The sequence below is a fragment of the Octopus bimaculoides genome, chromosome 1 (assembly GCF_046866305.1).
Source record: "Octopus bimaculoides isolate indiv1 chromosome 1, ASM4686630v1, whole genome shotgun sequence".
NCBI lineage: Eukaryota > Metazoa > Mollusca > Cephalopoda > Octopoda > Octopodidae > Octopus > Octopus bimaculoides.
This window is the reverse complement of record NC_142928.1, coordinates 82,387,140-82,411,549: the sequence shown is the minus strand read 5'-3', so window position 1 is coordinate 82,411,549 and position 24,410 is coordinate 82,387,140. Positions and strand designations below refer to the sequence as shown.

The window sequence follows — 24,410 nt, the reverse complement described above, 5'->3', positions numbered from 1 at the left end:
TCTCATAGAATATAGTTAATTTGCATTGTTTTGTTTTCCAAAAATTTTGTTTGGTTAATCTCTTTGGTTTGTTGAGCTTAGACTTTTATCATTTCGAAGGGAGATTTTGTCAACCAGTTGCCTGAATAATTTTTCTCTGTTTGATAAATTTTTTTCTAATCCCTATGTTTATCTATCAGTGGTACACTGCACCACCCTCCTTTCTCTTCTTTTATCCTGTATAACATCAACAGCTAATAATGACTTTCAAATTCAAATACCTAAATATCATTGCTTCAGCTAGGTCTGTCTTTTTAAAGTTCAATGAAAGTACTTCTAACAAATGCTTGTTGGCCTCCATACTAACTCTTTCATTTACAAAGCAATCTATATTGCCTTTCTCTCGTGTGGTTACAAAACATGGATCACATACTGCCAGCATATTAAGAGCCTTCAACTCACAGAGTTTCCAGATCATTTCAATCACCTGGCAAGATAGGATTATGCACACAGATTTCTTCCAATGACCAACAGACTCAGGCATGTAGTGTATGTGACCAACTTGGATCTCATCCATAGGATTCTATATGACTAGCTATACCTTGGTCACCAGAGAAGTGGTTCAAAACTCAGTTGAAGACCAGTAGTAGTAATCCTTCGAGAGCAGAAGATATTCCTAACCACCATCTACTTAAGTAACCCTAATGTTGAAAGAAGAGAAACAGTCAGCATGAAAGAGTGACGCTAATGTATTTGAAATTACATGTGGCTTTCTAACAAAACATTTACCTGCACCATTCTCAACTGAAGCTGTGCATCAAGGTCTGACATGTAGCATATCTGATTTTACCATTATCACTTCATGGTTGATAAAACATTGCATTTTCTTTATAAGTGTTAATACATATATATATATATATATATATATATATATATATATATATATATATATATATATATATATATATATATATATATATATATGTGCACATACATACATACATACATACATACACTCACTCACTCACACATATATATTCTGTTTAATTTATGGCTGAAAAAGTTGCTGATGATGTGTGGGCAAAATGGAACATATATTTTTGCCAGACTAATGATTATGGATAAAATATTTTTCTCCTCTCACACTTACCTTTGAGTACTTTATTCTAAGTAGTCAGACATAGCTTCTTTTTGAACTTAAAACTCTCTGGAATAATAAATACACAAACACACTGTGAATGGATAGCAATATGAAATCCAAGTAGGTATCTTACAAACACTCTAGTATAATGCAGATAATCCAGGTTCTGGCTAACCACATCAAATTATATGGAACAATGGGAAATTGTTTAAGTTAAAAACCCATGTGGTATTCCGCCAAATGGGTAAATCACTTCTTTGGATTTTATACAGTATGCAGAGATTTTTAAATAAGGACAGAGAATTGTACATCCACAAATCTTGTTTATTACAGTCATATATACGATTTACATTCTCTCTTTAAAACTTTGTCTGACATGTATTTTTACTGCAAATGTGTCATAAGCCAACAAATTTTAAGTAATTTAAATTATAGGCAGAGTAGACAACTTTGAGATTTCATTGTGTTTAAAATTAAGTTTAATATAGAATGCAATGTTGAGTGAGTTGTTCAGTAACAACTCTGAAGATGTTTTGGAAAATCTTCTGTGATCATTGGCATCATATTGGTGGTGTAACTCTTTGTGCACTCTTCTGGTTTAATATGTTTTAGTTTTTTTTTTTTTTTTCTGACCTACATGCTCATTTCATTCTATATTTGAGTCATCTCCAATGTCAAATCTGTGTTGCTTTTGCCTATTAGTTTATAAGTCTAGTAACCACTTGCCCACTTGTAATCATTCTTACCTTTCAGTTTCCACTTAACACCCAGATCTCTAAATCCACTAATACCTGTTGAAAAGATATAAATATCACTTTATTTCAGTTTTTCATGTCTAATCTAGAAATATTGCTAAAAATATTGTTAGGGCACCAAACTAAAAGTATTGAACTTTTAAGACCACCCTCACATCCAAAACTGATTTGTGGCCTTTTGTAAAGCAAAAAAAAAATGAGTTATTAAAAATTGGCTGATGGTATAAACAATAGAGCAAATTATATTTTATGTTGTGTTTTATATTGGAAGTTCGAACCTCACTGTGGTTGGTTCTTTCTTTTGTTCGTCTGCATGCATAGAATAAGTACCAATCAAGTGTTTGGGTTAATGTAATCAACTATAGTTTCCTCACTCCTATAAGACAGCATACCTCTTAGAAATCCTATTTAGGGGTGTTTCTGTGTTAGTGATGTATCAGTAAATTCTCAGTACATCTAAGTTCAGTCTCACCTATTTCTCCTCTTCTGCCTATCATGTTATACCTTACAGGCACTGCATTGATATTTTTTTAATCCAGTTTGCCCCTTTCTAAGAGGCCCTTGTTACACCATAGTTTCCTTTTAACAACTAAACTGCATGTAATTAATTGAGCATTACCCTTATATAATTTCCTTGGTTAACTCTTCCACCAAGTTAGTTTAACTAAATAAAAATATGCACACTGCCTTTTCCTTTCTTCAGAGAAGCAAATTAATATGCTCTTTAATATTTTTTATGTAACACTTATACTTTCTTTTACATGTGTTATGTGTAGTCATAACATATAGACACAAGCACTTTTATATGCACACATATAATAATAAATTAATACCTAATAACCAGAACAAAACAACTGAATTAATTAATTATATAATACCACTAATGTTGTACTTACATTTTTTTAAAATATACTTTGTTCAAAATAAACCTCTCTTTATAATTACTTGCTTGTGTTTTTTTCTTTTATTACTTTCATCAGTTTTCAAGTCTTATATGAGTTTCTACTACGTAACCAAGTGCACCTCTGTGTTCCTGATGTGCATGGAGATATAGTTGTTTGTACACATATTACTTTGTTGTTGTATTCAGTTTGATGTTTCTGGTGTTATTTTAGCTTTTCATATGTTGTGTAGAATATGTACAATGTGAACTGTGCTATTTTGCTGTATGGAGTTCGTATTTCATATATACTGTATGAAGATGATATTGACTTTACTTGATGACATCATGACAAATCACTCCGTACTTTCAAAGACGTCTGGAATGAAAAATCCAAGTAAGGGTTGGTAAGAGGAAGAACATCCAGTTCCAAAAACCCTGCTTCAAATGACTCCTTGTCCAACATAGAGAAAAAAAAACTGATGTTCAACGAGTGAACTGATGGTGTGTTCTGTTATATTAGTAGGTGTTGATTGTGTAGCATCTGAGATGTATTATATTTTTTCCTAGCAATTACAATGTATGCAGTATATGATTTGTATTATCTTATTGAGTAGTTATTGTAATGTGCATGTATTGTGTACAGAGAATGTATTGTTTGTGTTATTGAATTGAGAATGTTTTGCATAGGATATAGGCTACGCCTTTCAGAGCTATCTTTTGGACTGTGATATTGTGAGCTCAAGTAAATATTCATATTTTTTTTATCTTACTAAGTACTCCAGTTATTATAGGATGGTGTTTTCACTCCCATGCTCAGCATGTTGATTTAAATGTCAAGAAGCATGTACTTCAGAAGTTTCTTCGCCTTTCAAGCAGTGTTTTTGATCAAAAGAGATCAAAATGGTTATAAAATTCCAAATTCCAAACATTTTCATTCAAACTTTTGATTATTACATCTGAACTATTTGCCTTGATCTCCTGTTCAGTCTAGACAAAGTATGTCCTAGTGATTGTGCCCAACATGTTGCCATATGCTGTTTGGTGTGTGATTATAACTCGAAATTATACCATTTTTAAAAATTCATTTTCACATTGAAGTGTCAACATATTGCCCAGTGGACATCGTTTCCCAACTTAATCAAATTTTTCAATAACTATCATTGGCATTATTAGGACAAGAATGACTGAAATGGAGAATGCCACAGTATATGCCTTGTAGTATTTGGTCTCTTTACATCTTGGAAATCAAATCCTTCCAAATTTTTCCTTGCTGCTCATTTTCTGGACTGTACTGAAATAAGTATTTGTTCTGTATTGTGGTTAATCTAATAGATTCTACTTCCTCTTCAAAATTTCTGCCATTGACCATTTGTATAAATAAGACTTCAATATAATGAGTGTCAACCTACCTACTGAAATATGGTTAGTACATAAGATGTCATGAACCGGCATGGTCAAATGGTTGAGGAGTTTACTTGACATTTATGAGGCATTTGAGGCAAGTATCTTAAGTTTCTTCTACCAAATCTTCTGTTTAACCCAACCATTGGAAATCAGACTGAGTTTAAACTGTATTGAAAACCTGTCAAATAGACAATATCTATAATTTAACATGTTTCTCTATTACTGTTCTGTGTATGGCAAGTTGGATTGGTTGAATTGATAAAGCATCACATTAAATACCATCAGTGTTTAGTTGCATCCCATATTTTACTTATTGTTGTGTCGATGCCCCCAGGCAAATAAGTAGGATCTCCCAAGACATATAAATAGAGGTAGTCTGGCTGTGGTAGGAGTGTTGAGTAGCTGTCGAGTAGCAGTTATGTAGCGGTTGAGTAGAGATCATCCAAAGGTGCTAGATAGCAGTAGCTTGAGACATAACACTTATGAAGTTCAAAAATCCTACCAAGCTCTGCTATATTTTCTTTTCCTTCCTTCTGCATCAATAAAATAAATACTAACCAAGTTCTGTTGTCAATATAAACAACAGCAACTCTTTCATAAAACTTTGGGACTTAGGCTCATGGCAGAACTCATTTGTTTTACTGTTTACATAGCATTATGATTGTGATATCTGTTGTAATATTAATATAACACTGTATAAATGGTATGTATCACAATAACCGGTCATATTTGTTGTTATGGTTATCACCTTCATAACAGAAGTATTGTGTTCCTGGAAATCTTGCCATGTTTTACAACTTGAAATTGATGGGAAAATAAGTTTCATGTTACAGAATGCCACATTAAGACAAGATTTTCATGATATCAATTTTTTTTGTAATTAAAATAGTCTAATGTTAATGATCCTCTAAATTATTTTTTATCTTTATTACCTGAATGTAATATGATGATATTTGTTGGTATTTGTAACACTTATCTTTACCTATATCAACCACCAAAATGATCCTAGCTTTTGCTTTTTGCTCATTTGTAACACACAAAAGTGTAGGCTCATTTTTCTCTATTTTGTCTATATTTAACACTGTTGCATTGCATCTTTATGTATTACTGACAGATATCATTGTGTTACTCATATTTAATTTTGTGATACACATTTTTTTATTTATATGTTACCTATATTTAACATGCTGATATTCTTTTGCATCATGTCGCCCGTTTTTAAAATTGTAACATATCTTTTTGTTTTTGTTTTTAAAACAGTTTTGCTCCCTTTTTGTTATGTCTCCTGTTTTAATATTGACACACCTTTTTGTCATGTATCCCATTTTAAAAATAGCGATACTCCTTTTTCTCATGTATCCCATTCTAAAATAATGATATTCCTCTTTATGATGCCACGAATTTTTTAAAATCATGATACTCCTTTTTTGTTATGCTACCTGTTTTGAAAATAGCGATACTCCTTGTTATGCCACCTGTTTTTAAAATAACAATAGTCCTTGTTAAGTCACCTGTTTTAAAAATAGTGGTACTCCTTCTTGTTATGCCACCCATTTTTAAAATAATGATACTCTGTTATGCCACCTTTTTTTAAAGTAGCTATACTCCTTATGTCAACTGTTTTTCAAATAGTGATATTGTGTGTTATGTCAACTATTTTAAAAATAATGATGATCTTCTTTGTAATGCCACCCATTTTAAAAATAGGCTACTCCTTTGTGTTATATCATGTTTTTGAAATAGTGATAGTCCTTTTTTGACATGCCAGCCATTTTCAAATAATAACTCTCCACTTTTTATATGCCCACCCTTATTTAAACATACTGGTTTTCTTTGTCACACACTTCATTTTTCAAACAGCAATACTCCTTTTTGACATGCAGCTTGTTTTAAAATCATAACGATGCACCATTTCTTTATATGCCCCCTATGTTTAACATAGTGATGTTCTTTTTTGTGTCATGCTACCCATTTCTAAAATTACGATACTCCTTTTTATTCTTACACCATATTTAACACAACACTCCTTTTCCATATACAACCCCCATATTAAACTGTTACTCCCTTTTCACATAACACCTATTTTGTTCCATGTTTTTACAACTTTTTTTCTATGTACCTCATGATACACTGTACTATGTGTTTTCTTTTATATTTCTTATGCGTAATGTTCCATTATTTGTTTATGTTTCTCACATTTATAATATTACTCCTTTGTTATTTCACTAAACTCTGTGACACCCATTTTTGGCTTCTGAGCTATCATATAGGCAAGTCAAACAATTATTTTTTTTTATTTTTATTAATTTTCTCTACTTGCGGTTAGACAGTATAGTTGAAGAGAAAGTGGTATTATTTCCTTATCACAGCACATTTAACATGGCATCTGGTCAACCCAAACTGTGTGAATGAAAATGGATAAATGGAAACTGTTTAGAAACCTGTCAGATTGTGCCACTAATTCAATAGTGCTGTTCTGATTCTACCTGAGAATTACTCATCTGTGAAGTACTCGGCCACTTTGCATGTTAATTGATGATATATAAAATGTGTGCATGCATATATATATATATATATATATATAGATAGATATAGATATATGCATGCACACACACACACACACACACACACACACACACACACACACACACACACACACAGGCTTTAGGTAAAAGAAAATACAGGAGAATCAGATAATTATGACTTTATTCTACATATTTTCCTCTCAGATTCACACACTTATTGCAGCGATCCGTCAGTTTTTCTAAGCCCTGTAAAAGAACTCTGAAGGCTGGGCTTCCAATCAGACCTTTTGCAATACCCTTAAAGCCAGGAACTTTTCAGCACCCCCTCATGTGTGTGCATGCACGCGCGCGCAATAAATGTATTTCAATTTAATACACAACCAAAAGAGCTACAAATAGTTTCATGCTTTCATGAGACTTTTAATTAGGCATAATTATAAAATATACCATGTATCTCCAAGCAATCTTCCAGACTCTGTTTATGGGTTATATATATTTTAGAAACAAGGACACTGGACAGTGAGTAAATAAAATATGAAGAAGGTTGATGCAAAGAATGGAACATGATGAAAGAAACCAAAAGCAAGGAAACTAAGATCCTTGTCCTCCCTGCTTGCAGAAACCATAATTAATGCAGCTTGTATAGAACAAAATAACAGAAAATATGTGAAAGTCTGTGAGAACTCAATCCACTTTTTACAAATGTATACACGTGCAAACACGCACACACACACACACACATGTATACAAATATGTATGTGCATTTTAAGTATTACAAGATCATTCGCCTCATTAGACTGGAGCTCATCCCAGTTTTGTGACCATCATTCTAAGAGTCCAATAGGTTCATAAAGAAGGGAGTATTATCCACTTTCCTATGTGCATTGAATGAAATATGTACAAGATGATAAATGCAATTCAAATTGTGTGTGTGTGTGTGTGTGAGAGAGAGAGAGAGAGAGAGGATGTTACCCATTTTAAAACATGTATTGATGTAGTATTTTTTTTTTAATATGTTTAAATGCTGTCAATATTTGGTAAGTTGATTTTGCCATTTTAACTCTTCTTGTTATAAAATATCTCTCTAGTTAAATCCTATCTCCGTGCCAAACACTGCACATTTATAGCTAAAGTACTAATACATACACTCCAATTAAACTTTCATGATCAAAGCATGTGTACTTATGCAGTTATGTTTATCAGAGGTTCAGTTGAATATATTTCATATTTTTATTAAAGACTTATTAATATTTCACTGTTTTAATTCTACTCCATTCAAAATCACATGCATCATCAACAATTCTTGTTCAAAATAAGTTTCAATGATGTAGCTGTGGTCTTAATCCTGTTAAAACCAACAAACACCTTTCAACTTTCTGGGAGTTTTAATAATAGATACCAAGAGAGGCAAGTTGGCAGAAACAATGGAATATCAGATTAAATGTAATCAGTGAATTTGAATAAGATTAGCCATGATCTGTTAAGATATGCTGAGACTGGAAGATCTATGCAAAGAAGAGCTTCTCTCAAAATGCTGGATGATGTTTCTCCTCTGAATACACTGCTTTTTATTCATAAATATCCACCCGTCCATCTTCTCTGACCACTATTCCTGGGAGGGTCATGGGGGAAAATCCTCAGACACCCACCTCCATAAGATCCTATCACAGGCAACCATCATTAGCCTTTTCAGCTGTACTCATTAAGTGTGACCAACTGAGACTATAGCAATTATTCAATCTTCTCACTGTTGGTCTGCTCATAGGTCTCCTGCTCATTGGTTCAGCTTGAAGAATCTGTCTTATGATTCTTTCCAACAACATTCTAGTCTCATGACTGTAAATAATCAAAATAGAGATACGCACACTCTTCAGCCATTCATTTTTTCCCAGAAGTATTCTGAGATTCTGAGACAATCCAAAGCAATCTCAACATTACTTCAACTAATTGCAAGACTGAGGCACCTTCTTTAGTATTGTCTGACACTTCCAGTGAGGCAGAACATGAGCAAAGTCAGACTATTTTCTTTTCCACTGAATTATTGCTAATTCTGGGTTCATATTTCGTCAGTATTTACTTTGGCTTCCATTCATCGAGAGACAATAAAATATTTATTATTGCTAATGTCTAAATTATCTAAGTGCCTAATTCTTTAAGAAAAGAAAACAGGAAAAAAATGGTTAGTAGGGTCAACCTTGAAATTAGGAAAATAAGACTAATCTTTGAATACGGAATGCAGTAGACAATGAGTTTTATCTCTCTCCCTCTGTAGAATAAGGTGTGAGAATGATCTTTAACAGTTCAGTGTCAACTCCAGGCATGTTTCAGTCTGAGCTGATCTTATCAGCGAAGTATAGTCCTTAGGGATGTTTGTTGTTGTTGTTGTTATTGTTTCGTTCTCTTTTTGTCTTTGTGAATGAATTCTGAGGGACATAGTAATAAAAAGTAATGTTTATGTAAAAAAGAGAAAAGAAAAAATAGGGATACTTTCAGTATGAAAACTCAGTAGTAAAGTGAGTACCAGCATATTTAATGTACTAAATCAATAAATTTTAACTAATTAAAATTACATCTTTAGTGATGAGAATAATGATTATTTCAATAACTAATTTTGGTTAAAAGAGCAAAGGGACACAATTTCTAAAACTTTTATTTATTATTTCTCCCTGAAGTGAACATTTTTGGAATTGAGGAATTAATTAAAATATAATAATGGCTTCTTCTTACAAGTCATAAATCTATATTTTGTAGAGAAGATGTATCAGCTGAATCAGTTACAGTATCTTATTTTATCAAATTATCATGAGTGAAATGTGAAGTCAACATCAAAAGGACATGAGTTGAGTGTGAAGGGTATTTAATCTGATACTTTACAGTTTCTGTCAGTTTGCCATTCTTAAACAATGTGATTATAAGAATTATTAATTTAAACATAGAACTGGAGAATTAAAATATATTGGAACTTTTCACTTTCAGAATGAAACAAATTTAGGATGTCTCAGTAATTTTAATGATTCACTTGTTTATTCTGTAGGTGTCTGTGGCACTTAATGTTGCATTTTAAGTGTTTGAGAATGCAAGCATGCTATGCATGCAATCTATGATTAGCCCTGGTATGTTGGCAGTATTCTGACTGTTGTGTTCATAACTTTGCTCTCAGCTGCTACCCACCTCTCCCTTCATTGTTTTTTAATGTTTTTGTTCATGATAAAATATAACCTCATTTTGTCACCTTGCCCTGCTTTTGCTTTGCTTTTCAACATTTTTATTTTGTTGATGTTGAGTATCTTCTCATTAGATCTCTTTGAACAGACTTAAATTATAAAAGCTGATGCAAGAACAATGCATTCAGTGTCAATACTTACTTCCCTGTTGTATCACATCCTCCTTATGGTACAGATGCTACTTCACATGTACGAGGAGTGTTCTAGGAAATGTGATTGTTGTATTATGTCAAGTGATTATATAGAATTTTTTTTCTATGAATTGTTGTTACTTCGTTGATTTTTTTCTATGCATTGTTGTTACTGTGCACTGGAAGGGGAAGAGACTAGGAGAGAAAATTAGGACCCTAATTCTGATGTAATCTTTGTATAATTAATCACATAGTAATATATAACCATTAATTGATAAGTAAATTGTATTTCTGATTTCATTTTCTTTTCAACATGATTCCTTTTTCACAATCCAGAAGCACTTTATCAATGTTAAGTCATTTATGTACATTCCTTAAACAACATCCTACCCTGTTGAAAACTCCCTTCTGTTCTTTCTTGCTCTTATAATTTGGCCAGTGTTATTTAGCAACTTATTGCATCACTGTTGTTTGGTTGACCTGACACTCGCAGAAAGTGATATGTTACTGTTGAAACCAGTATTACATATATATCTCTGTGTGTGTGAGAAGCTGACCTTGTAACCTTATGGTTCTGGGTGATATGTGACTGTGTGATACCTTGGGTGAATGCCTGCTACTATATCCTCAGGTTGACAGATGCCTTATGAGTGAAATTAGGTAGACAGAAACTATATGGAAACTTGTCACATATAAATGTGGGTGTGAGTGTTTCTTTCTTTCCAAGTGTCTTGGTTATTGACACTGCGTAAGCAAAAATGGTCTTGTGCCTCAGCAGTTTAACATGTGAAAACAAGTAAGGACTTGTTGCCAAGAGAAGAGTCAAGCACTAGAATACTGCATCAAGAAAACTCATCCAAACCATGCCATCTGTGTTTAACGTTTTTTGTGATGTCCTGTACCCATATATGCATGTATGTATACATATAGATGTAGGTATGTACATATATGTATGGATATATGCATATAATTATATATTATTTATGTTATTATATGATCGAACGCCACGCACTGTCTCCAAGTAAGTTTTATCTTAATAATTACTACTGCACACTCTACTACTATTACTTCCCTGTCTATCTCTCTCTCTATCTCTTGTTCTTCATCCTTTCTGCTTTTCTCTCCCAACCCTCCCCTATTCTTCTCTTCCTTTCACCGTTCCCTCTCTCTCTCACTCCTCCTCCTTGACCCTCTTGTCGCTGACACATGATGTGACGAAAGGGATTCTTTCTTTCTATTTCCTGCCTTCCTATAGAGAAGACGTGATTTTTTTGTCTCTCATTCACATCTAACTAGCGTTCAAAATAATAATTTTTCTATCGTCCTGGCCTAACAGCCCTTACCGTTTGTTTTCACTGTTCTGTCTTGTTTTTACTGTCTTTTACTGTCTTGTTGTCACTGTCTGTTCTTGTTAACACTTTCACCCTCCGCAAAATGTTCCAAATTTTATTTAATTTGCTTTGCGGGACAGACTGTTCCAACGAAGTCGCGTATTGTCCTTGCCTTTGAAATGCGGAGTAGATGGAACAGGGACAACTGAAGAAAGGAAATATTCTTTATGTTGCATGTCTCGTTTCTCTTTTTGTGTTTTTTTCGTTGTTCGAAAAGAAGTTCGTTTTCTGTCTTCATCTTTATGTTTTCGTTTCTCATTGTGTTTAAGGTTCTTTTGATGTCCTGTACCCATGTATGCATGAATTTATACATAAAGATGTAGGTATATACATATATGTATGGATATATGCATATAATTATATACTATTTATGTTTGATATATATATATATATATATATATATATATATATATATATATATATATATATATATATATATATATATATATAAGCAGGTGTACATGAAGCACAATCATTGCTAGAAATATCAGCGGGTAAGTTTACAACGCTATGTAGAGCTTCACTGAATATTTACAGGCAGCAATGTGTGTGGGCTGTGAATATAGGAAAATCCTGTCTTACCTCTATGGAAACAGTTAGAAGAATAAAGGGTAACTGAATACTGCAGTTTCAAACTCTCCAGATCTTGTGTGTGAGCAAAAATTTGATTGGTTATTGTCAGTTGAGTCTACTGTGGAAGACCAAATTTTAAGATAGCCACTACATCTCTGATCTTGATTCTGGTTATGACTGGGGCTATCAGCCAAGTAAGCAGGCAGTGATGTAGTGGGTATTTTAAAAATTGGTCATCCATGGTAACCAATCTGATTCGTGTTCACGCATCTGATCTGGAGAGTTTAAAACTGCAGTATTGAGTTATCCTTTATTCCTCTCCATAGAGTTAAGAATTTTCTTATATTCACACTTGCACACATCTCTGCCTGTAAATATTCAGTGAAGCTCAACATAGCGCTGTAAACTGTTACTATTTCTAGCAATGATTGTACTTTCTGTACACCTGCTTTATATATTTATAATTCTACCTATATGGTGCTTTGTTGTCGTTGGATACTCTTTTGCTCTTTTACTTGTTTCAGTCATTTGACTGTGGCTATGCTGGAGTACCGCCTTTAGTCGAGCAAATCACCCCCCAGGACTTATTCTTTGTAAGCCTAGTACTTATTCTATCGGTCTCTTTTGCCGAACCGCTAAGTTACGGGGACGTTAACACACCAGCATTGGTTGTCAAGCGATGTTGGTGGGACAAACATATACACACACATACATATATATATATATACATATATACAACGGGCTTCTTTCAGTTTCCGTCTACCAAATCCACTCACAAGGCTTTGGTCGGCCCGAGGCTATAGTAGAAGACACTTGCCCAAGGTGCCATGCGGTGGGACTGAACCCGGAGCCATGTGGTTGGTAAGCAAGCTACATACCACACAGCCACTCCTACACCTATAATGATATTAATGTTATTTTAATATTATAAAGATATATATAAACATGTGTGCCTGTTAATGTATGGTTGAAGTTTAACTTATGACCACAGGCTAATGAAGCACTGATCACTGCTACTGCTTACAGTACTTTTCTGTAAAACATATTCTCATGGCAGATGGATTAAACCTTTGATATTTAGGTGTTTCGGCTATGCTGAAGGATTAATGACCACTAACCCTAACCTTTATACTCTTGTTCATAACTGTCAGATGTACATTTAGATCTGTGTGAATGTACATATACATGTGTGTGTAGACATGTTTGTGTGGTTAAGAACCAAGTGCTTTTATGTTTGGTCCCGCTGTGTAGTAGCTTAAGTATGTGTCACCTATAATAGGACCAGCCAGTGCCTTGTAAATGAATTTGGTAGCTGGAAACTATAGGAGACCCATTGTCTGTGTGTGTGTATGAATGTACTTGAATGTTGGTATCTTATATTTTCAATGTTTTAGTGAAATGGTGATGATATTTACTTGCCTTGTTGACATTATGGCCAGTCGCTCTACACTTTAAGAGATTTGTGGAATAAGAAAGAACCTTTACTTGGAAAAAACAGGTATTGGTTTCTTGACAATAATGGTATCTGGCTATAAAACTGTGCTTCAAATAAGTACTCACCCATCCTATGCTGTCACTGTAATAAAACAGATGTTATATGCACACACATGCATCATTATATGTGTGTATGTGTTAATGAAGGTGATTATGCAAATCTTGTTCGTCAGTCATTCATTTAGTTATATAGAAAAGGTGCAATGGGTAAATTGTCACCTTTTTATATTTTTAATTTTGTGCATGTGCATTATTTGTTTTGGATTGTGTTGACTACATGGTATAGTAGGGTCAGTTGGGCACCATCTGTAAGAAAAACAGCACCATGACACAATTCACTCAGCCAGAAATTTGGAAACGACGCACTGTACTGCTTGGCATTTGTGCCAGAAGCTGCAGTATGAACATTTCAGAGTGTTTGGGTGTCAGTCTAAAGACATGTACATAGAGTGATGAAAATCAAACATCCAGTCAGCATTAAGGTGTTTGGAGTGAGCACTAGTGATGGTAACGTTATGCCTCCATTCACCTTCCCACACAGCCTCAGACTCAACACAGAGACCTACATCAAGTGCCTAGAGGAGGTAGTGCTGCACTAGCAGGAGAACCCAATCATGTTGTCAGGCAATTTCTGCAACCACACCACCCCTAAAATCTGGCCACCTTACTCCCCAGACTGTGACCCCCTTGATTATTATGTGTGGAGCACAGTTGAGTGAGAGACCAACAAAACTCCTTGTAACACCAAAGATGAACTGAAGGTAAGGATTATGGCAGCATTCACCAACTTAAGAAGACTGTCCAGAAGAGTTGCAGGAGATTCTGAAGTCATAGATAGATAGATATTGAGATAATAAACACAATAAATTCATCTGTGTGTTTCTATTTCTTTCATGTGCTGAAAGCATGTCAGTGTTTTTTAACACATTTTATAGCCAGATGCCTTTCATGTCGTCATGGAAATACTGAGTATTTCCATTAAAGTGTAATGTTAATATATCGTGTGTACATGTGTATGTTTGTGATGAATTGTAGGCTTCTGCTGCTAAAAGCCACTTGATGCGACCCTCTGGCATCAGTCTGCCAACCAGTGTTGTCCAGTGAGGTCATACTACCATGTAGGGTATCTTTGTTTTGCAATGGCTGAAATGAAGGAACAGCATGCTTCTGTGAAATTCTGTTTTCTGCTGGGGAAAACAATGGCTGAAACAGTTGTCATGCTTCAAACAGCTTACAAGGCCATTGCCATGAGCAAAACACAAGTTTACAAGTGGTTTTCACACTTTAGGAATGGTCACTTGTCACTTGAGGAACAACCATCAAACATCATGAAAATTCATGAACTGACCAAAATTTGTGCCTCGCTTGCTCACAGAAAATCAAAAGCAATCACAATTGAATGCATGTCATGAACTGAAAGAACAGTTGAAAGTTGATCAAGACCTTTTTCAAAGGTCATCACTGATGACGAAAGCTGATGATATGGAATTTGCTGATGTGGAAGGGGTGAAGCAAAAAAGCAATGGAGGCATTAAAAGGCATCGTTTCACAAGGGTTCCAGAACTGTTCCGAACAGTGGGAAATGCATCTGGACTGATGCACTGCTTCAAATAGAGAATACTTGGGAGGCGATAAAAGTGTAAACATGTAAAACTAAATGAATAAAATTATATTGCAAAATTCCAGATTCTTTTGGATACTCCCTTGTATTACTGATGTGTAAGCAGTGTTTATTTTCCATACAAAATTTTATTCTGGAGTAAATCCATAGATATGAGCCATCACTGCATTTATAAGTTAAATCAATCAATGCAATAGACGGTCATAAGCATAAATCATATTTATATGACCACACTTTGGGTAGTGAAAGAAAGTTTGACTGAACTACAGACATATTAATATGGCTTTGACCAACTGAAATCTTGTCTTTCATTTTATGAGATTTTTATTTTAATCTAATGTGTTAAATGGATTTGTATTAAAAGTGCTTGAACAGTATTCAAATATGTGTGGGAGAGAGATTGAGGGAAAGGTACTTAATTCTGGTTTAAGTGATGTCATTGTTTCCAGAATAGATATTATGACTTCTGGAGTTGAATGCCTTATATCTACAATAGACTACCATTCTTTTCCAGTGAACTATCTTCTGACAGTTTTAAGTAAAGCCCATAGTTTCGGTTGTTCATCTTCACCTCTTTTTCTTTCTTTCTTTTTTTTTGTTTTATTGTCCTCTTCTAAATCTGCCTCTATTTCTCCTTCCTCATATATCTTTCCTTTACTGTTCTTCTATATCTTCACCTATTCCCCCAGTTTTCATGATATATTTTCAATCTCTTAAATGAAATTAAACTCTTACGGGTACCCTCTGTCACCCTTCATTGGCTGTGGAATACTCAGTCACACTAATTCACTGAGAAAATCCTTCATTGTTGGGGTTACAACTCCAGTTGAAAATTTTTGTTTTACAGTGATACTGTGGCAATTAGCTTCTGATATTTCCACTGTTGTTTTAGGTGAACAATGGGGTGACTCCTGATCAAAGACATTCTATCTGTAACCATCATGTCTAAGGACTATATTTTACAAAGCATCCTGCTTTAAAAGCGTAGGGTATGAATTGAGGGTGATTTTACCACAAGTTCTTGCAGGATGAGCAACCACATTGAAGCTCTGTTTTTCATTTGTGACATTTCTAATTGTACACAGAGCAACATCATGGAGGAACATCTTCAGTTTCTTCCTCACTACCTCTCTGCTGTTCTAACAATATAATGTTAGTTTGCATGTTTTAGCTCATCACACATTAAATCAATCACTTTTACTTCAGTAACATATCTCTCATACACACCACATGCACATATATAAATATATATGTGCGTGTGTGTGTATATATATAATGTGTATGTGTGCATGTTTCTCTGTCCTTATTTATCTGCCTATCTCTATACATGTCTAATAAATACATACATACATATATCATCATCATCATCATCGTTTAACGTCCGCTTTCCATGCTAGCATGGGTTGGACGATTTGACTGAGGACTGGTGAAACCGGATGGCAACACCAGGCTCCAATCTAATTTGGCAGAGTTTCTACAGCTGGATGCCCTTCCTAACGCCAAGTATTGTTTGATATATTTTGCCTGTTTTTCATATTAATTTTTCTGTATTCCTAATTCCCTTCCTTCCTTGTATTATCTGTTAATCCATGAGAGTAGTTCCTGCCAAAATTGAGATTGACTTTTCCTTTTATCTTTCTTAGATGGAAAAAAATTAGAATGAAGCAGGTATTGGGGATCAGTATATCTGACTGTATACCCTTGTTTAAAAAAAATGTGTAACTTTGTACCTAATTTATAAGTCAATATTGTCAGCTAATTAATCTAATATTTTTTTCCTTTCTGTTCTTTTTCTCTTTGTAGAACTTTTACAAACTCGATCGGTGAAGTCATTTGGTGAGTAAAATTCCAACTATCACAATATTTTGAATGTAAAAAGAATGGTAATGATGATGTTGATGGAAAGGATGGCATCTCCTAATACTGTTATAAGTAGCAGTCAAGAATTGTGCTAATGTTTAAAAGCAGGCTTTACCTATCATCACTGTAGTGTTACTAATGTAAACTAGCAATCAGATGCTATGGACTCCTCTCTACAGTGTGTGTCAATTTTTCGACTAAATGCTTTACTTTTTACTTCAATCCTTTGGTACTTTGACGTTCAACCCCACCATGGTTGATCTTGTCTTTCATCTTTAATCCAGGATTAATAAAATATGTACAAACTAACTCCATCCTCTAAATAGAATGGAGTTTCTATCAATTTTGACAAATGAACATTCAGTTGTTCAACCAACTGAATGATTTTCTCAGTGAATTAGTGTGACTGAGTATTCCACAGCCATATGTATCCGTAATGTAATTTTCAGGTCAAATCAGCATTGTCTCTGTATGATTAGGTTGGGCTCTTGAATTACCAATACAATCCAACAGGCTTCCACACAGTTTCTGTCTACTCAGTTTCATCCACAAGGTTTAGATCAATCCAAGAATGCAGTAGAAAACACTAACTCAAGATTCTGTGGTAGTCAGGTCAAACCTATGATCTCCTGATTGTAAAGCAAACTTAAACATTCAGCTATGTCTGTGTCCATCCATCCTTCCTTAACAATTTTGGGAATCATTATCTTCCTCATCCTTATTACAGAAGGATGGCCAGATCTATAGAGTGGCATTGCTGACATCACTTTACTCTCACCTTTGAATGTCTTCCTACTTAGATCAGTAAAATAAGCAGTAAAATAGGTGGTGCTCTAGCATGGCCACAGTCAAATGACTGAAACAAATAAAAATATAAAACAATGGTGTAAGTTTAATTAACTACAGCAACTCCCACCACTCATATTTTTATGTTTTAATGTCTGTTAGTATTCATAATTATTATTATACAAATTTAAGGTTTCATTAACATCATTTCAAAATTTGCCAATATGACTTAAAATGAGAATAAATGGTATCTGTACTTCTAAGCCTCTATACTGTAGCCTATAAACCTACTTGTCATTATATTCAGTTGAAATTATTAAATAAGAGCTAACTCATCGTTAATAGAATGTCCATCTACTACATGGCCATTAATATCAATTCCATTTTAGAATTCTGAAAATAGATTGGGTTACTCTAAGTTGTTGTGTAAGAAAATATACCCAGTCAGAGTACGAAACAGCTTCCATTGATTGCAGAGTGCTATTTAGTGTTGACAATGCTGAGATACATCAAAACCTGGTGCTTATTTAAGAGTTATATGAACCTGATTTGTAAAAGTTGTCTTCAACAAAGACATAGTGACCTGATATGAAGTTTTGGGTGGTGTTATCAATATTACTAGCTATGTTCTTATCATGGATAGCATTTCCTGGAAGATCTGGTAAATATTCTCCATAGCTACTTGAACTAACTCAAACAGGATAAACAAAACATCTGAACAACTTCTAAAATATCAGGCAAGCTCCATATGGCTCTGTGAGCCAAAAGTTGCTTGCCTGATATTCTATAGACTTGACTATTTCACATCTTCATTATAAATAGACTTTTGCTAATCAGCTACATTCTCAATAGTCATTCATTCTATATATTTTTGGTAACTTTTGCTTTCTCATTTCCCTTTATCTTTCTCTTTTCTCCATTCCAGATGAAAACTTTGAACGATCTGAAGCCATACGCAAAAGTAAACGAGTTGCTGTTGTAGGCAGCTTGATCAACTCTTCAAACAGTATGAAAGCTCAACCAATTATGAGATCAAGTTGGGGAGGTTCTTGTGAGGATCTTTACCTTCTTAGTGGCAACCTATCGTCTCATTCCGCAAGTCCAAGCAGCAGCCAAGAAGGTTCTCCAACCTCAGGCAGAAAAAATCTGGTATGCTTTCAAGATATTGTATTTCTCACTTTTGTTGTTATAGCAATGATTATATTCCCTTGTCATCACAGCATTATCTCAGTTATAACTACATTACATGACACATTTTTCACCATAAGCATGTCCATACCACCTACCTATGACTTTATCATTTACTTATGACATCATTGCATTATGTCCACTAGCATAGTAGTGATACAATTGATTGAAACACTGCCAGATTTTTTTTTATATTTTAACAAAATACATAAGAGGATTTCAGTTAGGCATTGAATGATTATAAAACTCTTGTTAATCTTATAGTGCTCTTGATGCTTATAGTCATGAAATGTACCTCTGTTATTTGTCAAGTGAACTTAGCCAGCACAAATTGAGTTGTTCATGGCCAAAGCATGATACCAGTTGTCCTTTACATCAACAACCTACTTAATGTTAACTACTAGAGACACTTAGCAGATGATATAACCCTTCATTCCTTCTTTATCTTCTGCACTCAGGTGTCACCCCCATAGAACCTAGACATCTTATGCCAACATTGAATCCATGAAAACATTAAAAACATTCTCCTCTAGATTCATGCCAATTTTCACTCCATTAAAGAGCACAAGAACACTATCACTACTTATATTAAGGAAACACTTGTCCTCTTAAACAGCATGCACTTAAGACCATCGCGGAACCTTCAAATGCTAGGACACTATCTATCCATGCTGATCTCTGTTAGTTAGTGCACATACATAATATTGCAAAAACTGTCACAAAGACCAGCCTTCTTCAGAACCAGAAAATATTTCAATCTCAATCAACAACTGATCATCTATAAAACTCAAAGGAAACTCACAATGGAGTCCTGTTCCAACATCTTTGGCAGTAGTACTGCTTCTGATGCAGACTTCTTAAATTATCTCTAAAGAAAGGTTACTCAACTGGTTGGCTTTAAGTCACTCTCAGACACACTCCAACTTCTGTCCTGCTGCCATGCTGTGTCTTTTCTGTGTTTATTATGTTGCTGCTCTATCGACCTCTGCATTTCAGAGCTGGCTAGTCTCATGCCACCTCCATTTAAGCATTCCCAATTTTTTTTTTCCTCCTCTCATGATCCATATTGTTACTTCACTCAGTCCCTACATTAACTACAATTTTCCCTAATTTTTTTCTGGAATTCCCTCTATTAAAGAACATGTAAATATCATGGCTACAATCCATTCTTCCAGATCAATCCAGTAAATAAATGAACAAATAAAGAAACATGAATCAAATTATGAATTGACTGTTAAAATTCATATGTCAGTAACCCTTCCCCAGCTAATGCATCTTGAGTTTCAATCTGTTTAGCAAGATATTTAACTATTTCTTCTTCAAAAGACTTGCAGCAGATTTGGTAATGTTAGAAGGTCAAGTCATCAGCACACATTGAATTAATTGGAAGCTGATTTGCCATATTTTGGGATAAATATCTGACTATGCTCTCTGAATTTTTTTGTCAGTTAAGTTAGCAAAGATTGTCTTCTGCTAGATTGTAAAATGACCATAGAATCTTCACTGGATAGTAGAGAAATTAAAAGAAAACAAAGAAAATTCCTAATTTGCAAAGACTATACTTATTGGCAATGTTATCATCATCATCATCATCAATTCCCATATCATTTCAGTGTCATACATTTTCTTGTTAAAATGTTTCGACCCTCTTTTCTTTTGTAGTGTATGTATAAATTTCTATTCAACTCTAATGCCACCACAATGGTAAAGTATATGCATGCTCTGTGGTTGTTTAATATATGTGAAAACATTTCTTCTCTCTGTTTCATAGAGAATTAGTCTGTTTATGTTTTACTGAACATAATAAAAATTCTGTGCTTTGTATTTTGGTTTCATTTTGCCAAATCCCTTTTTTTTTTTGTCTCTATCATTATATTATTTTAACTTTTGATACACTCCCATTGTTTATTTATTTCACTTTTCCTTTTTTGCACAAAGTTTCTTCACACACATATATAGTTCTTTTAAGCATTTCTGTTATTCATTTCTTATTTGCACAGAGGGAAATTTTTAACAAACACCTGAGAAATTCTCAACATTTTGGTTTATTATATCAAACAGATAGAGAGCTAAATACAAACCTCATGGTATCTTAACCATAAAAGCAAAGTAAAACAATCCCTCCTTCAATATCAACTTTTAATAACATCTGATGGTTGGTATTTAAGAATAATGACTCAAGTCTTTCCATTACTTTTAATCTGTCCCATGAAAAACAAACATCTTAATTTACTTTCTCTATCTGTTCTTTTAACTATAAAATGTTTGATTTGCTTCAATGTTCATCTTAGCATTTTTTTTTTTATATATATATAATCTGGAATTATTCTTATTCGGCATGTAATGTTTTGGATTTTTTTTTTTACTTATTTCATATCATAGCTGTCAGTTGACACTTTAAGAATGCTTGATGAATTTATACTCAAATTTTGTTGGTTTTCTGTTGGTTTAATGTATATTTATTCACTTATTTTTCCATTCTAATATTATATTTGTTTCACAAATCTTTCATTAGACAAAATAGTCTTATCTAGTATACTTTCTGAAATTTACTATTATATTGTTTTTTTTTAAGTATTATTAATGGTTATAATTACTATGTACTACACTTTCCATTGTAAAAGCACACGGTACACTCTATAGAGCAGTTGGTGTTAGGAAGGGCATCCAGCTGTGGAAATCATGCCAGAACAGACAACGGAGCCTGGTGTAGTCCCTGGCCTTACCATCTCCAATCAAGCCATCCAACCCATACCAGCATGGAAAACAGACATTAAATGATGATGATGATACACACACATACACAAATATATTTACATAGAGCATAATTAATACAAAATACTAAAAAGAGAATAGATAATTTTTTAACTCAATAGCTGTTTCAGGAAGCTTATCCATAATTTGCAGATGGAATATGCAACAAGACTTGGATATGCAGCAGTCACATGGAGGTAATACAAATTAAGTCTGGCACCCCTTGTCAAGAGAAAAGTTGGAAAAAGCAGTTCATATAATTGTGCCAGAGATTTAAAGGTTGAAGGAAGTGGAGGAGAAAAGTAAAACCAAAAGGCAGGGTGAGGTAGGAGAATATATATGATGTTGGAAAGAGTAACAGAGGTAGAGAAGAAGAAATGAAAGACAAGGAGAGGGTGGAGGATTTCCATGATGTTGGGGGAATGAACAGAGGCAGACTAGATGAAACAGAGAGAGGATAAAGTTAAGGTCAGTGTGGTGAAAAGGAATGCCTCTGGTGGTCAAGGAAATCTCACTAAGCAGACAAATCTGTTTAGGGATGGTAGCATACTATACAGCAAGACAAGAAGAGATAAGCAATGAACAAAAGAAATATGGGTTGGGTTGTGGGAGAGGAAGATATGCTGAGATAGAAAGAGTAGAGAAAGAAAATGCTGCTAGCATAGCTAAGTGGTAAGTAAGCTTGACCACAATTAGAAAAAAAAATCTTAAAAACTTTACATAATGGGCAAATGTGGAATAAAATTTGTGCATACACGAGAGGATTGTTCGAGAACCTATTGCACAATAAAAAAATTTTGATGCAGCAAACGATTCTCTGCAATGCAACTTACAAACATGATGGTTAGTGTTATATGGGAGACCCCCACAAACTGTGGACCAGGATAAGGTATAGGGAATATTCTGGGACTTGAGATGGAATATGTAGCTAAGGAGTTAGAGAGTTTATAGTCTCCACATGAGAATGAATTCAGGTGAGCCCATAGGGGTGCTTGAAATCAAGTGTTGCCAGTGTACACCCTAGACTGGTGGGAACATGCTGGCATTTATATACATTATAGCATAGAGTTAAGTTCAAATTCATTTGAACACTACTACTTGTTTTCTACACTGAGTATATCTTGTTCTTACCCCTTGTCTCAAGAACCACATATTGCTATATTGTGTGTGTGTGTGTATGATAGATACATGGTGCCCCAGCATGGCTTCAGCCTTTAGGATGAAATACATAAAAGAATAAAAGAATGTACACCAATATGTATTCACAAATGTATGTACATATATATAAGTACCTGATTCTCTCTCGAATCCTTGATACTGTATGTATGTATGCATGTATGTATATAAAAACCTGGATACAAACTGTTAACACCCCGCCTCCCAAAAATAAAATTTCTGTTTGGCTTCCTAAAAAGTTCTTTTTAATATTTGATAAGATGGATACATCAGAACCAGTTATATTTTAAATCACTTACTGTAACAAAAATATTAAACATTCTTTAAAATATACTTTTGTGCATTCTCCAACTTTATTTATTTTTTAACCCTATACATATATATACACACACACACACACACACACACACACATATAAAAATGGTCTACAGTTTATCATGAGTTTCAGTTTACTACTATTTTATGTATATGGGAGAGAGAGTAGTGTTGTAGATGTTTGGAGGTGATTTTTCTGTTTCATAGCAGGCTTTCTGAGTGTTTGAGTTTGCAATGGCAAAAAGTTGTGTCCTTTGCATGTCCAAGTGATCCTTTATTTTTAGTGTTTTTGTTTTATTGCATAGAGAGTCGATGATGTGTTTGTATGCAATGTGTGATGATAAGTAGTACATTTGTGTGTGTATTTGTGTTTTCTATTTTATTGTAGTTTGTTATGAAGGAACTGTAAGTACAGGAATTCCTGACATTATCTACAATGAAGCCAATGTATTTTTCATGCACTTTTTGTGTTCCTTCTTTGTGATAACAATACCCAGCACCTGTGAATGCTTTCAGTGTCTTTTGTTTTCTTTACAATACACATTTTGTATGTACTGTGACTGTTATGAAGGGTGAGACATGTTTTCACACATGATTGCAAACAACTATTACCGCATGTACATCTGTGAAGTTTGTTTACAATTAGTGTATGATGTCAAGATGATGAAACACACACACACAATGGGCTTTTCAGTTTCTGTCTAATTAACTCTTTCACAAGACTTTAGGTGACCCTAGACTGAAGTAAAAAACACTTGCTTTCAGGTGCTGTCAGCAAGACTAAATAGTTAAATTAATTTAACCACGTGGTTGTGATGTGTAAATCTTCACCACACAGCCATGATTGCATCATATATAACATTCTCCCTGTATGAACCAGACTATTGAATGTTTTTATGTACTGCTAGTCACAATGCATTTTCTTTCATTGATTTCACTTTCAAATGATGCTGAAAGTACTAGCATAAACCTGCATTGCAGGATTACCTATGTACTGTTGAGTGTCCTAGAGCAATGTGAAATGTAGTGTTTTGCTCAAGAGCACACTGCACCACCTGTCTGGGAATTGAAACCACAAACTTGGAATCCTGAGTGCAATACCCCAAGCACTTGGCCACACACTAATATATATATATATATATATATATATATATATATATATATATATATATATATATATATATATATATATGTATAAACAAAATTGAAC

General features: G+C 34.0%; 1 protein-coding gene across 1 annotated transcript in view; it reads left to right on the top strand.

The window, feature by feature from the left end:
* Positions 1-24,410, top strand: part of LOC106880999 (uncharacterized) — a 69,535-nt gene that overhangs the window by 38,233 nt on the left and 6,892 nt on the right. The window contains exons 4-6 of the mRNA XM_089344856.1: positions 10,016-10,144; positions 16,925-16,957; positions 18,693-18,916. Coding sequence (XP_089200982.1) covers positions 10,016-10,144; positions 16,925-16,957; positions 18,693-18,916 — 386 coding nt within the window. The remainder of the gene's footprint in view (positions 1-10,015; positions 10,145-16,924; positions 16,958-18,692; positions 18,917-24,410) is intronic.